Consider the following 16,862-nt stretch of genomic DNA (forward strand, 5'->3'; position numbering starts at 1 on the left):
TTTAATTGGGCAGTCAATTTTCTACGGGGAAATTATATCCCCTCCTAATATAAGCAGGATTTAAATGGGCAGTCACTTTTCTACGGGGAAATTATACCCCCTCCTAATATAAGCAGGATTTTAACGGCAGTCACTTTTCTAGGGGGAAATTATATCCCCTCCTAATATAAGCAGGATATAAGGGGGCAGTCACTTTTCTACGGGGAAATTGTACCCCCTTCTAATATTAGCAGGATTTAATAGGGCAGTCACTTTTCTACGGGGAAATTGTACCCCCTCCTAATATTAGCAGGATGTAAGGGGGCAGTCACTTTTCTACGGGGAAATTGTACCCCCTCCTAATATAAGCAGTATTTAATAGGGCAGTCACTTTTCTACGGGGAATTTGTACCCCCTCCTAATATAAGCAGGATATAAGGGGGCAGTCACTTTTCTACGGGGAAATTATACCCCCTCCTAATATAATCAGCATTTAAAGGGGCAGTCACTTTTCTACGGGGAAATTGTACCCCCTTCTAATATTAGCAGGATTTAATAGGGCAGTCACTTTTCTACGGGGAAATTGTACCCCCTCCTAATATTAGCAGGATATAAGGGGGCAGTCACTTTTCTACGGGGAAATTGTACCCCCTCCTAATATAAGCAGTATTTAATAGGGCAGTCACTTTTCTACGGGGAATTTGTACCCCCTCCTAATATAAGCAGGATATAATGGGGCAGTCACTTTTCTACGGGGAAATTATACCCCCTCCTAATATTAGCAGGATTTAAAGGGGCAGTCACTTTTCTACGGGGAAATTGTACCCCCTCCTAATATAAGCAGGATTTAATTGGGCAGTCACTTTTCTACGGGGAATTTGTACCCCCTCTTTTAAGTGGGAATTGACAGGCAGTCATTTTTCTACGGGGATATTTTACCCCCTGCTTAATTGACGGGAACTGAAAAGGGCAGTCATTTTTCTCTGTAGAAAATTGACTGTACAGTCAGTTTTCTACGGAGTCCAAACTCCCCGTTACACCGGCTGGAAGTTAGAGCAGCAGGTGGCAGAAGGGAAATCATCGGCATTTTAAAGATAACGCAGTTGTCCAAGACCGAACTTTTATCAGCAGTGTGAAAAAAAAATGACCTTGCATTACCTTTTACCATGCATCAGACAATAATACGGGCAATATTTCCTATCCAGACAGCTGCATTCAAACAAGAAAGAGGGACCTGAATTCTGCAATTATCACATTGCCATGCACACCAGTGGTGGATAATGACCTGTTGTAGGAGAAGGAAGGGGTTTACTTTTCTTTTACTTATCATGCGGTTTTTGTTCGTTTTAAAGAAGGTACTCAGAACTGTTTTTTTTTTTTTTTTTTTTTAGATGCCAAGGGAAAGGAGCCCTTGTGCGCACATGAGCAAGAAAATCGTGGCCGAAACAATTAGCAATGGACCCCCCCCCCCCCCGTTTGCTGATAGATAAAGGGGAGAAGTCACTCAGACAACAAAACACCGTTTTGGCAAATTTTATGACCGGCACAGTTGGGAAACGTATGAAGCGGGAAACTGAAGTTGCAACATACGTAAGATCGATGTCAACTTTTGCGGGAAACCTAGATGGCAACGCATTAAGCGGGTTGACGATCTTTAGTTGGCCTATGCGGCTTTGATTATCTGTAACAGTTTCCTTTTTTTTTATGAAGTTCTACAGGGCACAAAGAACACGCTTTTAATGAAAGTGGTTACCGGAAGTTGTTGGCTACCAGGCCAAAAGTTGCTCGTTCACGGGAAATTGCTGTATCTCGAGCTCAGAGCTAGACAGATGGGTGAGAATTCCAGACGCCACGCGTCTTGTATTTTGGAACATTCGTGCGATCTTATCTCGCATTTCTCATCTAGCACTGGTGAATATTTCCAAGGTGGCGCATTCAGCGGGGAAAGAGCTTGACCTCCCATGCACATTGACAAAGAATGTCAATGTCCAGCGGGCATTTCGGGCTGCTTCCCTCGAGTTGTCAGCAGCTCTTAGGACAAGGAAACATGTCAAGGTCAAGTTAAAATAACGTCCAAGCTCTCTCCACATTCGATCTTCTTTTGTCGACTTACGCAGGTGTCTACTTCGAATTAAGCGAAACCAGTTTAGCGGAAGGGTCTTGTAAACAACTTCGTATTAAAAATTATCCGTATTTAGATTTATCCGTACTGAAATACATTATAAATCCTATCTTATCGGCTGGGGAATGGGAAGAACTTCGGATTAAAGGGTACTTCGTATTAACCAATATCGTATTAACGAGGTTTTCCTGTATATGAAATAGCTTATGTGATCAAAAGGATCCTTTACAGGATGATCAGTTTGACATGTAACAAAAACAAACAAACACCAGTTTGACATGTAACAAAAACAAACAAACACGCTGCACCAGATATTCGTATTTACACTTCTCCAAAAGTTATCTGACTGCCCTGAAACATTTGTTGACAAATCATCAATGTAGCATCGCAGCTCTGTCATGTGACTGAACCAACTGTAAAATTCACCCTGAATGGGCATCCTTCCTGCTCATATTCAAACAAGCTTCTCACAAATACATACATTACCTTATCATATACAATAGTTTACTTTTCTTACATATCAAATGACATCCAATATAACTTACAAAAAAACTTGTGACAACTGAACTTGGGGCCATGGCACTCAATACAAATGCTCTGCCATTATTCTATTGAAATAAACCCTTTCAAAACTGTATTCCGTAGTGTACAACCCGCAACTTTTTGGCTAATTGCCACCACTCTGCCACGGAGGTTGGCTAGAATAATATTCTTGGATTTCTTTTTGAAGATCACAGTGGATGTGTGAAGACTCACATAAGAACATAAGAGCACTCTACAACTTACATAATGTTATAACAAAGTTTGCATCGGGCTCCTTAAAGACAAGTTTTCCAACTAGATGGGGTGCATCTTCCTTTTGCGGCCATGACAAACATGTTATGGCTATGTTATTTGTCACCACATTGAAGTCTTTGCTTAATGGAATCCTATACACAAAGGTGTTCTGAAAGAAAAACAAAGCAAATGTAAATTCATAGTTCATCCTACCCTCTGGGGGTAATCTATCAATGTTTTCTACAACATGTAATTAATCATTCAACAAAAACTATTTCATTTTCTCTACGAAAAGGTGAAATATATATTCTAATGTGCAAGATTATTAATAATATACGTATGTTATGGTGAAGAGAAAATAATGTGTGTAACTGAGAATTACTCACAAATCAGATTTAGATACCATGTCATATCATTACTAAAATACTGTTCTTGTATCTATTTTGAGGAACACGATACAGTATAATACATGTTGTTTCTGTCATAAAGTGGTAAATTAACGAATCTAAAAGTTTGATTCTTAATACATTACATTTAAAACTTTATTAGTGAACACTTTGATACTGAAATTCTATAGTTTTAGTGCACTAGAATTTTTGATACTGAACAAACATCTTTTCACTTTTAATGTTAACAATGAATCCCTCATAATATTCTTGTCACTGTAAGAAAATTCACAAATTGTTAAATTATTGAATTTATGTGGATTAGCATCCACTTCCCACATAAATTTTACTTTCTGGCCAAGAGTGTAACCCTCTTCCTTTTCTCCATGGCTGACCAGTAGCAACTGAAAATTTTCACTGAAGGAACCGCTGTTTTGTTTTTATTATGGAACACGGCAAATGTCAGCTATTGGCATCTTTTTAACGTGTGTACTTTCGTGTTGTGATTACGTACAAAAGAAAATTCATCTCACTAATTGCGGCAAATCTTCCTCCTGATTTCATGCAGTGCGCCACCTCTCCTTGCCTTCTCTGGCACACCACCATACCGCACTAGTCTTTCTCGCAACTCGAGACCGACCACCACCATGCGCACCTCTCCAGTTTCATATTTGGAACCTGTATTGTGTTTTTGTAACAAGAAATGCATACTTCTGTGGCAGAATTGTAGCTTCATTACATACATATCAAGTGTATTTCATGAAAATTAGTATGTGCAACACCGAATTACGTACACGTAAGGTTTAATTAATATGGTTTTAAATTATATTTTGCTGGGACCTACAGTAATTTACGCATAAAACAGAATTATGCACAACTGACTTATGTGTAATGCAGTCTCAACTGCATATCCATCCCAGCACCATGTGGCAACAATTAACATGACATTTCTTGAAAACTACAGTTCTGTCTTTTTTGTTTATTAGTATACATACGAAGGTATGACATACTCGAATTACCAAACAATATATCCATTGGTACTATTATTAACAAGCGTAGATTGAAATAGTGCTTTCTTGTTACCCTTGTAATACTATGGGATAGATTTATAAAAAAGGCTGTTACTCCTAAACCAATGCTTTTTTCTAAAAAAAAAATTAAAAAAAGAAATTACATGTAATACAGTAATGTGCAAAAAGCAACAATTTAACAACATGCGACAGTGAGGGATCAAGGGGTACATGAGGGCAGAGACCCAAAGTTCGAAATTTGCTCAGATCACATACATGGCTGCAATTAACATGCCATTTCTTGAAAACTACACATGATATTTCAGTTCTGTATTTCTTGTTCATTAGTATACATATAAACGTATGACATACTCAAATTACAAAACAACATATCCATTGTTACTATTGAAATTCCAGAATATTTTCTGTAAGCTAGCAACACTGCCATTATACATTGTGTATATATATATTTTTTTTGCACAAGAAGTATTAGCCTGTTTTCAATGAAACTTTGCATGGTTGTAAAAATGTCCAACTGGTATATACTAAATTTTTTCTGCAGTCAGCCTTCGTCCCCTGGTTTCATGTTTACTGGCATTCAAGAAACTGGTTACAAGCTGCATTTCACATGTGGCAGGCTTCTTGATTCTCTTAAACATTATAAACACACAACACAAAGCATAAACACTGTGAATGTTTGCACATGGCAAGCATGCCTCGCCAAAGAATCAACAAACATCTCGCAAACCATTGTGACTGCAATGCTGCAGTGGCAATATTTGCACTTATTTTGTGTATTTACCTTTTTTGTTTTTGTGAAATATACAGCATACATAGTTCCCTTGTTCGTTACTATATAACATTCTTCAAGTGCTTCATACTTTCTTATTAAGGGGAGTTTCTCCTCCTTACGCTGTTGAAGAGCGATACTAATAGGCTCCACATACCCATTCTGGTACACCACTAGCAATTCCTCTGAGGATCTGGGCAACAAGCTGTGAATTGGCTGACTGAACTAGGGGCAAAGGAAAAAAAATACATAAAATGTTAAATATGAAAGCACATACTACATAAATAAAATACATGAAACATAAAAAGGGCACGTAAAATGAAATTTTACTTTGATCCACACCTTCATATGAGATAATTTGGTGGACAGCTGGTACACATATGTAGAGGGTGTAAAAAAAAAGATTTGATGTAAAGAAATTGTCATTATTTTCCAATGAAAACTGAAGCATATATTCAGTTCATTCAAAATGAAAATTACATTAGAACTAATGAAATGTATGAAATGATGCGTTCCATGTGAGACCCCTCACAGATAATAATCACGTGATTAAGTCTATATATAAAATTAGCCACAAAATAAGCTCATCTGTTGCATTTCCAGTTCATATGAACTTCACTATCAAATTGGTTTGATTGATTTGGTTAACTTTACTTCCGATTTCTGCCACTTTTAACTAATCACAAAGACGAGGATGAGTGTTTTATGATGAAAGTGATGAAGGGACACTTAAAGAACGCCCATGCCCAGGCTAGGATTCGAACCCGGAACCTCTGACATCATAGCACATGCCACAAAGGCCAGCCCAATCAAATTGGCAATTGACGTGTTGGTCTCACTTTCACCCCATACCTGGTGCAGAATGCACTTTGTTTTTTCAAGGCTGCTGTTGTTCTCGTAATATTCCTTCACCAGGAAGGTCCTTCGTTGGAAGGCTACAGGGTGCCATATTTGCATAATACAGTCTACTGCAGTCTGAGAACTAACAAATATGCAAGCTAACTTCCAAATATGTTAGTTTGTTTTTGTTAAGTTCTTTTTTCAACACCCTGTACAACTCTATACGAATCATTGCAGCTGTCTGAGGTTCATTTATATAGATATGATGCACTTGAATTACAATGCAATATGAGTATTGTATGTTTGTCAAAAGCTGTCCTTATTTTCTAATCGATATCAATTTTACAGAACAGGCTTTTTAAATGTGCAGATATGTTATTTTAAAAATCAGTGCATGAGAAATATTTGTTGTAGAGAGTTGAAGTTTTTGAAGTGCTTTCATAGCAAGTAAAACAAATCTTTTAAAATACAGTACCTACAATTGTGCTAAGTGTAGTTGAAAATTGTTCTATAGTTTATGTTGAAATGTTACCAATGCAAGAAATAAATGCTTGTTTACATTTATATAAAATATTGAAATTTATTACACTGAAGTAATAACTTACTTTTTTAAAAATTCAACAACGATGCCACAAAAAAAAAAAATAGCTACTTCTCTCATGGTGAAGTACTTAAATATGAAAAATGCTCAAAATCTAGGACATCACAGTTTAAATATCTCTTTATATGGTTGAATTTGCATGATGCAATTTCAAGAATTTTTAGTGTTGTTTCTATGTTTAAAAATGGAATTTGTCAACTTGTCCTATGATTTAATTGAAATTAGGGATGGGACCGATTAATCGGTACTCTATCGGTATCGGCCGATATAGGCATATTGGTATATCGGTTTATCGGTAAAATTACCGATTATTTTATCAATCCGATATATCGATAAATATCTTATAATTTAGTGCAAAATTCTGCCATTTTGTTGTAATTTTTATGGACAATCTCGATGCCCTACTTTCTAAAAAAGTAATTGTCTAAATATTCAACTTCTTTTGCACTGCAGTCACCTCGAAACACACATTTGTTAAGGAGATCAAGGAACATTTCATGTTCTTCAAGTACCATATCTAATTTTATATCGGATCGGTAGAATATCGGTTATCGGTATCGGTATTTTATCGGTATCGGTACTTTATCGGTATCTGCCAAAATTTCATATCGGCCCATCCCTAATTGAAAGAAAATGAAATGAAATTTAATTCAATTTTTTCAACTGCTACAATGATCCTAAAGTTTGCACAAATATCAACAAACACAAACTAGCATCAACAACAGTGACTGATTTTATACAAAAGTAAAGAAAGAAGTGTGTGGATGTAAAGAACTAAACTACTATAACTAATTAATTTTAAAAAACTTCTACTTGCTAGATTTATCAATATCCTATAAAGACTTCATAAGAAAATAGGTTAAGAATGATTCTTCATTCATGATGGAAATCACAATAGACTTCTTAGTTAAGTCATGGCAATTATAAATTGTGTACAAATTTGATCACAATGCAAGAGTTTGTGTGTTGTGTTATTGTTAATGTAAAGTATATATGCTTGAGAAAAAGGAAGAAAAGCTTACATTGTAAATCTTGAGTTTATCCAGTTCATTATCATCTTTAGTCCACATTCTGAGTTGGTTATTATTAAATACAGCTACATATTTGTCATTAAAAGCATCATACACTGCTGGTGATGTTAACTTAAACCTGCTACTCCAACTGTTCACTTGTTTCTGGTCATTGATCTGGAAGATAATAAAAATATATTTAATCATTGATCTGGAAGGCAATAAAAACAAATTTAATAATGACAAATTCGAATGTGCAATGGACATTTACAGCACAAAACTGCCAAATGAATGGAGGCAATCTGTAATTCTGTCTGTACGGCACTGCTTCCTGTACTAAATTTCAATTCTGCAGCATATGGAAGTCAATCAACAGTAACAAACATAGAATTTTAATTGAATTAACCAGAGCAGGAAATGGTAATGGTTCTGAATGTTTAATGATCTTTCACAAGTTTGACAGTGCTTCAGAATACTGAAAATGATTAGTTCTGGTGGATTTTCATGCAAGTCTTTAAGGGGATTTTGCACTTGAGACCGGATGTTGCGTGAACAGGTGTTGAGAACATTATTTTAATGCCAAGAGCCCTGAACTTGACCTGCCTAACCTAGCAATGAAAGTGTTTAGCATTTACACTAGATCACTGATCCCAGTACATGTAATGCAATGACGTGCCTCATTATTTTCTTTCCTAAATGGTATCGTAGGGTAATTCTTAGGTTAGGGATCCAGGTTTGGTTTTGCTCTCGTTTCTCAGATCTCACGTTAAAAAATTATGTTCATACATATAAGGAAAACTTTTTTTGTTCATTGGATTCTTACAGAACCAACCGTAATTGAAAAGAAAAAAAAATCAGGCAAGGGGTTGATAAGGATGACCAGGATTTTTTTCCAAATTTTATAGAGAACTATCAATATAAAAAAATGCTTCCACTTGCAACATGGAGATATTCATTCTCTTAATACACCCAGGGTTTCATTTTTTAGTAGCAGTGCCCACTCGGGCGATATTGAATAATAGACATAATTAGAAATCGACCCACGTACAAAATGCCTGTGCACCATGTAAAATTCGCAATTCAACAATCGGAACTCGAGCCTTTCAATTAAACTCTCCCTCGGTAACGGTTCTGATTGTTTTATGATTTCTCCTAGCACAAAGACTAATTATCGTAGAATTACGGAAATCATTGTCACACGAAATTTGAACCTTCCATAAGGTAATGAGCACTGTTTGGACTCTAAAAAAGTTATTTATGTTGAAAAATCAACTTGAAAATTACCTTACGCACTTCTCATGGACAAGATATTCTCAGTCGACAAGCGACAGTAAATATCGTAGAAGCGTGTGAATGAATGTAGAAGTAAATCGGAACCTTAGTAGAATGCATTTAGGGACTTTATTTTAATGCTAAGGGAACCAAACCTAACCTGCCTAATCTAACCACGAAAGCATATATTGAACAAAATCTTAAGTAATTGCTAAAACTCCGCAGTATGTGTTAACAGACGTACATCGAAATCGAACCATGTAAATATTGTATTCGTAGCATGATGAAATCGCAATAAAACAAAAGGAACTTGGGCCAGAGCCTATATTAGATGCTTTTTCTAAGGAATATGTGTCATATATCATTGGAAAGCTTATTGTATAAGGAATTAAAAAAAAAAAACGTCAGTCCTGATGCGAGGGAAAACAACATGTAGGAGGAAATAGAGAAAAACCGTTAATGTCCGGATATGCAGAATTGAACGTACAGGCCATTTGGTTTAGCTTGAGCTCTGACCTTCAGCTGCGCAGAAGCCTGCCGTCAGCGTCCGAGAGTTCCACTGAGAGCAGAGTTGCTAACTGCCTTAGCAATTACCTATATCCATAATCTGACTTCAGAGCTTATTGGTAGGTGTGTTCGATACTTACTGCATTTATATATATTTTAAAGAACCGACAGTTTGAGGTGATAGTTCAAGGAAAAGAATGACAGAGGATTCTTTTTGTCGGTGAAACCCCCTCAGCGAAAGAGACATCCTCCCTCTCCAGGGGGGAGGGTCCTGTTACCAGGAGTAAGGTGATTGTTGTGTTGCTTAGGGTGTTTTATTCAATGGAAGCTGGGGTGAAAACTGGACTGAATATTGGAGAAAGCAAAGTGATTCATAGTCAGAGTTGAGAAATTAACAAAGAAAGAATCTGACAATAGTCTTGCGTTTAACGTGAAACAAGTGCAAAAGGGTGTTCCGCATCTACTGATATGTCAGTAAGTACTTTGAAACGAAAATATCACTACAAAGTAACTGAGAAGGGATTAGTAACGCCTAACAAACCAGGCAGATGAAAGAAATTTAAAAGTGATGTGGACGAACATGACAAGTGTGTTATTCATAGAACAATTGACGAATTTCATGATCATGAAGGACAGCGTGCTACTTTAGATTCGTAAGTACTTTTTATGACACAACAGTGTATAGCCATTGCCAGTTTCATGTCTAGTAGAATTGTAACATCTGCATATTGCAACACTGCTCCTATGAGTCACGTGACGTCTTCTGCAGACTACAAACCTTTCCTGCTTTGCGCATGCCAGAGCTCAGGCTAAACCGAATGTGCTGTACGGAGGGAATTTTTCGATGAATAGAGTGCTAATGGAATCTAACCTAACCTCGTAGGCATACCTGATCCCCGTAAATGGCTCCTGGGGCTATCGTGAACAGAAACCGGAAAGAAGGAAAAACAAGTAAGTACTTACCAAAAGAAATGCAGCAGTCTGGAAACAAGTGAACAATAAGGGTTTTCAACGATGCACTAAATTGTTACTTGGGATAAACTAATTTCACACTATCTATAAGTTTTTCGAACCTGTTTTTTTAAACCAGTCACCACCCCAAACGGAAATGAGCGAAGCACACGCATTCACAACGTGGACGCAAACATGAGCCTGAACTTATTTGGCTGGTAAATCATGTATTTTTCGACATTAATGTATCTCCGATGCACGATAGCTCTTGCCACCATTACCGTCGACTACGTGAATCAAATGTTCCGTGCGTTCGATTATGTAACCCCCTGTTAGTCTAGCAAACACGCGGTAGTTTTACAAGATGACGTGTAAGCGGGTCTTTTTTTTCCAATTTAATTTTCTGTTTGCCTAACCTAACTGAACCTAACGTAACCTTCCGTGAATGGTTTGTGGATCAATTTTCGCTTAAAAACCTTCTGTGAATAGTTTGTGTGGTATTTTTCGGTTAAAAGTTTGGAAACACTGCATATTAGCTGACAATAGACAACGTGAGTCAAGATTTGCCCGCCATATTGTGTGTAACGAAAGCAAATTAGCAACGAACAATAAATGGTACTAGTTTACTATTGTTCGGACACATTTCTTCATTTTTACAGAAGAAACTACTTATTCTGTAGCATTGTCTAACATCAGGGAGGTGTTTTGTGTGATGTGGGAATGTTTCATAGTGGAAATTCATGTTCTTTGTTGTAAATTAATTCTCCGATGGACAATAGCATTTGGCGCGTACACCTTTGTACATCATCACGCATCGTGATTGTGTTTTGTTCATTGGGTATCCAGTGTTTCGAACTGTCTGTGTTTGCAACGAAAGTTAGAAACATGACATGTCGTGGATGCATGGTGAAATTTGTACCGGGTGTGTAAAATCCAGTGGATTTTTTAATTTAACACGGGATCGTGAAGGAAGGAAAGGAATGTTGAAAATGTAGCAGTGAATGTAAGCTACTCGTTAGAAGGAATGGGCTGTGGGTATATGCCTAATATGACGTGTCATGGATGCGTGGTGAAATTCAGGTAAGTTTCCCGTATCCTGGAAATGGATTTTTTCAAATTTAAAAGTTTGGGGCTCATTTGGGGCCAGGTGACTCCGGCCAATTTCTAACATGCCCTTAACAGGGACTCTATAGAGAAAGACGGGGAGCTGGAGTGGAACCACGGCAGGTCAATTACCCCAGGGGCGGAGCCCGGAATCGGTGGGAAATTTGGACTCAAAAATTTCAAACTAAAATAATTTTTTAGTTTAAATTTCCCACCGATTTTGGGACGGAAAGCCCCAAAAATCATTCACGGATATCGCCATGAAACATTTCAATTTTCTTCGTAAAACAATGCGAAAAAGTTAAAAAAAAAAAAAAATGGATCAGATGAGCGTTGTTCACTGGTATTTCTTGGGTTCCGAAGGTTGAAACACTGCATAACAAATGAAAATCGAAAAAACACAAGCACGACGCGCGATTGTGTAGGAAGGTGTATGCACCATATTGTGTCTCAGGCAAGAGAAGAGACTACGAGAAAGAAGTAAAATTGCAATTACTTTAATCAAAAAAATGTTAATACACCTTAAGGAATGTTCTGCGAAGCAGATAGGCGTAACACTTTACTATACCCGAGACGGATTTCTTCAAATTTACAGGAGAAAGTACTTACGCAAATCATTTCCTATAGCGTTGTTGATGTTGTCCGTATATGCTAAATTGAATGAAAGCAGTGCTAATGGAACCTACCTAACAGGCCTAAGCTAACCTAGTAGGGATACCTCGTCCCAGTGATGGTTCGTGGGGCTATCGTGAATTTTTGGGCTAACGTCAGTGTTTTTTGGGGCTACCCGTGGATGGTTTGTTGCTAACGTCAATGGTTTAATAATTACTCTTTATGTCAAAAATTCAATTCTTTTGGTGAAAAAATTTCGTGAAATGTTTTTTTTAAATTTAGGTATTTTTCGGTGAACAGGGTTGCAAAACTGCATTCACACTCCAAATCGACAAAACACTGGCACAACGTGCAATGAACGGGTAAGCAATCGCCATATTGTGTGGAAATAAGGGTAACACTTTACTATACCAAAGACAGATTTCTTGAAATTTACAGGAGAAACACAAATCATTTTCTGTACCGTTGTTGATGTTCGGGAATGTAGTTTTGATCCATTTTAATGCGAATGCATGTGGTTTTACGAAAATCTATTTCTGACGCGCTATTGCTGCTGCCGCCATTTGCTTTCTATACGAGAGCACAATACGTTCCGTATTGTCCGTATATGCTAAATTGAACGAAAGGAGTGCTAATGGAACCTAACCTAGTAGGCATTGTTTTTTAGATTCGTGCAACGTATTTTACCTGTAAATAAGGTATTTTTCGTCAATCATGCATATCCGTCGTACGATAGCTCGTGCTGCCATTATAGTCGACAACGTGAATCAAATGTTCCGTGCGTTCGGTTATGTAACCCCCTCACAGTGTAGCAACCACGCGGAAGTTTGACAAGATGACGTGTAAGCGGGTTTTTTTTCCAATGTAAGGTAAGACTCTAGTTTACGTCCTTTTCATAAGGAATACGTGTCATATATCGTTGGAAAGCTTATTTTATAAGGAATTCAACAACGTAAATCCATTTCCTCAAGGAGTAAATCGAGAAAAACCGATGTTGTCCGGATATGCGCAATTGAACGTACTGAGGTATTTTTTAGATGATGCACATATTTAGGGGTGAAATGAGTGCTAATGGAACCTAACCTAACCTCGTAGGCATACCTTGACCTCGTGAATGGACAGTGGGGCTATCGTGAACAGTAAGTGTAAAAATAAAAAGGTACTTACCCGAAGAGATGCCGGGTGCCGCCCCACGATCGTGCATTGCGAACGCAAAGAAGCAATCACCATGCAGATAAGGACCATGCAGCCTCAATTTTCGCTTAAAAACCTTTTGTGAATAGTTTGTGTGGCATTTATCGGTTCATAAGTTTTGAAACACTGCACATCAGCTGACGATAGACAACGTGAGTCAAAATTTGCCCGCCGAATTAGCAACGACCAATAAATGATTATAATGTTAAAAATAACGCTTTTTTCATGGAAAAAAGTGATCCCCAGCTTGAAAAATCTTCCGTTATGCATATGAGGTAAGTAGCAATGATTTTTATTTGAAAACAAACGAGTTTAATGTGTCTCTGGCTTATACTACTGTTACCCTAATGTCAATGGTTTTTGGGGCTACCCGTGGATGGTTTGTGGGAAATAAGGTACAACAGTAAGTACTCGTTAATGTAAGAAATAGACATTATTTTCGTTAGAAATTCATTATTTCACATAAATAAATGTTCCGCAAAGCTGAATAGTACGTTAGCAATGTAAAAAATTGCAAAATAAATGATTGATAGGTATCTCTGGTATAGTAAAGTAGTACCGAAATAAGGAACAACAGTAAGTACTCGTTAATGTAAGAAATAGACATTATTTTCGTTAGAAATTCATTATTTCACCTAAAGAATTGTTCCGCAATGCAGAATAGTACGTTAGCAATGTAAAAAATTGCAAAATAAATCATTGATAGGTATCTCTGGTATAGTAAAGTAGTACCGAAATAAGGAACAACAGTAAGTACTCGTTAATGTAAGAAATATACATTATTTTCGTTAGAAATTCATTATTTCACCTAAAGAATTGTTCCGCAATGCAGAATAGTACGTTAGCAATGTAAAAAATTGCAAAATAAATCATTGATAGGTATCTCTGGTATAGTAAAGTAGTACCGAAATAAGGAACAACAGTAAGTACTCGTTAATGTAAGAAATAGACATTATTTTCGTTAGAAATTCATTATTTCACCTAAAGAATTGTTCCGCAATGCAGAATAGTACGTTAGCAATGTAAAAAATTGTGAAATAAATCATTGATAGGTGTCTCATGTATAGTAAAGTAGTACCCAGATGGGTAAGTACAAATGTCAAATACTGACGAAACGAAGAAGTTATATTCAATCGGCTTTTTTCCAAATTTCCAGACGTGACCCCCGGTTTTTTACAACAGATTCGTGATTAGGCCAAAATTAGTTAGTACACCGAAAATTAACAAAATTACAGACTTTCTCTATATTGTCAATTCTTACCATGGAACCTAACCTTGTAGGCATTCCTCGCCTGACGTCGGAACACAATGTAGGAAAACTGTTGTGCGACAAGAAATGAGAAAGAAACATGGTTATCAATTGCTTTGTATGGAGAATCATCGTGGTATTTAACAAGGTTATTCTACAACTTCTACACGTTATTTTACAATTTCCATGCTTGACCGTCAATTATTAGATACAGATTCGTGATTAGGAGGTCTCAATTAGTGAGTATGCGAAATTACATAGAAATTGGAGTGTGGTCCTGTTTGTAAACTCATGCCGAATTTTGAAAAACATGGTTCACACATCGAAAAAAACAATTCACCAGTAAAGGACTGGGTGTTTCGAATATCAGTATATGTCGGTTGAATTCGCATGATTCAATACTTACCCTATACCGTAATATCATATTTTTTCCTAAAGTGACTACCACACATTCTGGTGAAGCATCTTTAGTAATTCCTAGAAGTGCTCGATGCTCAATCAGTGGGCATAGCATAAATTTCACTCGAAAGTTTGCCATTTTCTTAGACTGGAAGTCAATCTTACGGAAAACACATGTATACCACAGATTACATATAGTCCCCCTTCCTCACGTCCTGTGCACAGATTAGTCCGGTGTGTGAGCCAACTCCGCCTCTCCGCAAAGGTCGCGGATGAAGCCATGCACCATGTTCGTGCACCTTATTTGATCCAATAAGAGCTTCAAGAATTAAAAGAAAACTCAAAACAAGCTGTTGACAACTTCTGCACCAGCATACATAAGAATCCATCGCTTAAAAACACATAGGATGTAAGAGAAAAAATAATGAAAATAGTCATGGACAATTTGCAGGGTAATACTCATGGATCCCACTTTACGGCAGGAAGAGCTAGACCCTCCATTGGCAACTATGCTTACGAATGTTAATTTCGTTTGTTTTTTTTTTGTCGGGAAAAATGTTCTAACGATGAAGAATGAATTCGTAACACATTGTGAGTTGCTTTTATGCAATAAAATGCATTCACTGATATTAAATTAATAGAAAGTCAGGGAAAAATACTTCGCGTACCATGTAAAGTGTGGATTTCTTCGAACCCCTGCTTAATGCAACATAAACAAGGACGTATTTAGAGGGTTCCGGACCCCCCCCCCAAAAAAAGACTTATCTTGTACGAGTACTAATACCACTTGTTTATTTATTTCCACCGAACTTACAGGAAGGCACGGATTATATTGCGATCATACGGCTTTGTATGGCAGTACCAAAGAAGATTTATGCACACTACTATTTATAATAATGTGCATATATTCACGAACTTTACATTTTGTTAATTGAATCTAACATAGGTTTATTTTGCTTTTCAATGAATATTTCACTGGCTCTGTCCGAAAGGTAAAAACTAGAGACTTTACAGTTCGATAGAGCCAAGAACAAAAGTACGCAAGTGCACAGCTCGCAGTGCAGATGGTTGGTGACTAGGTCACGTGGTTTCCGCACTCGTTGTTCATGTGTTTAAAACCACGGAGGTATAAAGCCAGCTACACAGGTAGATGTACGTAATGGGCCAGCAAGTTCTTGGTTATAGTTCTTCTAATGTGTATGTGTACGAGCATTTGAAAATGCTATGTGATTTCTATGGTGAAAAATAAGTGTTTAAAACGCGAGGAAAACAACGAGTATTCAGTTCTATCTACTGATCGTATTTGGCGCTGCAGTCGAAGTGCAATTCGAAAGACGTGTACTTCCAGTCCACGACTTGAAGACCGCACTCCAAGACTATACTCGGAAGATACTCGCTTCAAGTACGATCTTGCATCTTTCGGACACGGCCTCTGTATCTTTTCTTAAAAGAATATTCCATTCTTTATTTTATGGAGGTGGTTATTCCTGAGTAAACAAAAAAATAATCTATCAGGCAATTCGATTATAGATGGCGGGGAAAGAACTTCCGGTTTGGCCAATTTTGCAATGTAAACAAGTGGAATGCAGATCGTCACCGAGCTCATTTTCTTATAAAACATGGGATACAATATGGATTACTTGAAATTTTTGAGTGATATAGAGAAACAAAGGTACCTAGAAAAGATTGGCAATTTCCCTGATCCTTTGGATGAAGATTTAAGGAAAAATAGTAGTATTTTCCAAGATAATGTTGATCTTCTACAAACAGTTTTGACTCGTGTTTAGACTTCTGCAGGTTGAAATAAAGCTTACATAAATTATAAACATTTAAATACTTCAATTTTACAACAGTAAAATGTATAACTTTCGACATTGTCTAATCAAACACAGCCCCTTGAATTTTAGATTAATTTTATCGTATGGCTTAGAGAGAGCGTCGTTAGAAATTTTTGTAGGGGGTAGAGGCCAGTAATGAAAGATGAATCGTAGAAATAATAATAATAATAATTACTAACTAACTAACTAACTCTCTAGCCTTCTTAAACCCGAAGGTTCAT

At 37.0% G+C, this 16,862-nt stretch overlaps 1 protein-coding gene across 1 annotated transcript in view; it reads right to left on the minus strand.

Annotated features, from left to right (window-relative positions):
- The window catches only part of LOC145998838 (nucleolar protein 11), a 41,341-nt gene extending 26,314 nt beyond the window's left edge, over positions 1 to 15,027 (minus strand). The window contains exons 1-4 of the mRNA XM_083135506.1: positions 14,811 to 15,027; positions 7,528 to 7,692; positions 5,077 to 5,289; positions 2,888 to 3,047 (exon numbers count right to left, since the gene is read on the minus strand). Of these exons, the coding sequence (XP_082991632.1) occupies positions 2,888 to 3,047; positions 5,077 to 5,289; positions 7,528 to 7,692; positions 14,811 to 14,942 (670 nt within the window). The 5' untranslated portion in view covers positions 14,943 to 15,027. The remainder of the gene's footprint in view (positions 1 to 2,887; positions 3,048 to 5,076; positions 5,290 to 7,527; positions 7,693 to 14,810) is intronic.
- Between the last annotated feature and the right edge of the window lie 1,835 nt (positions 15,028 to 16,862).

Source organism: Lepisma saccharinum, chromosome 14, assembly GCF_977018435.1.
Source record: "Lepisma saccharinum chromosome 14, izLepSacc3.1, whole genome shotgun sequence".
In the NCBI taxonomy this organism is placed as follows: Eukaryota; Metazoa; Arthropoda; class Insecta; order Zygentoma; family Lepismatidae; genus Lepisma; species Lepisma saccharinum.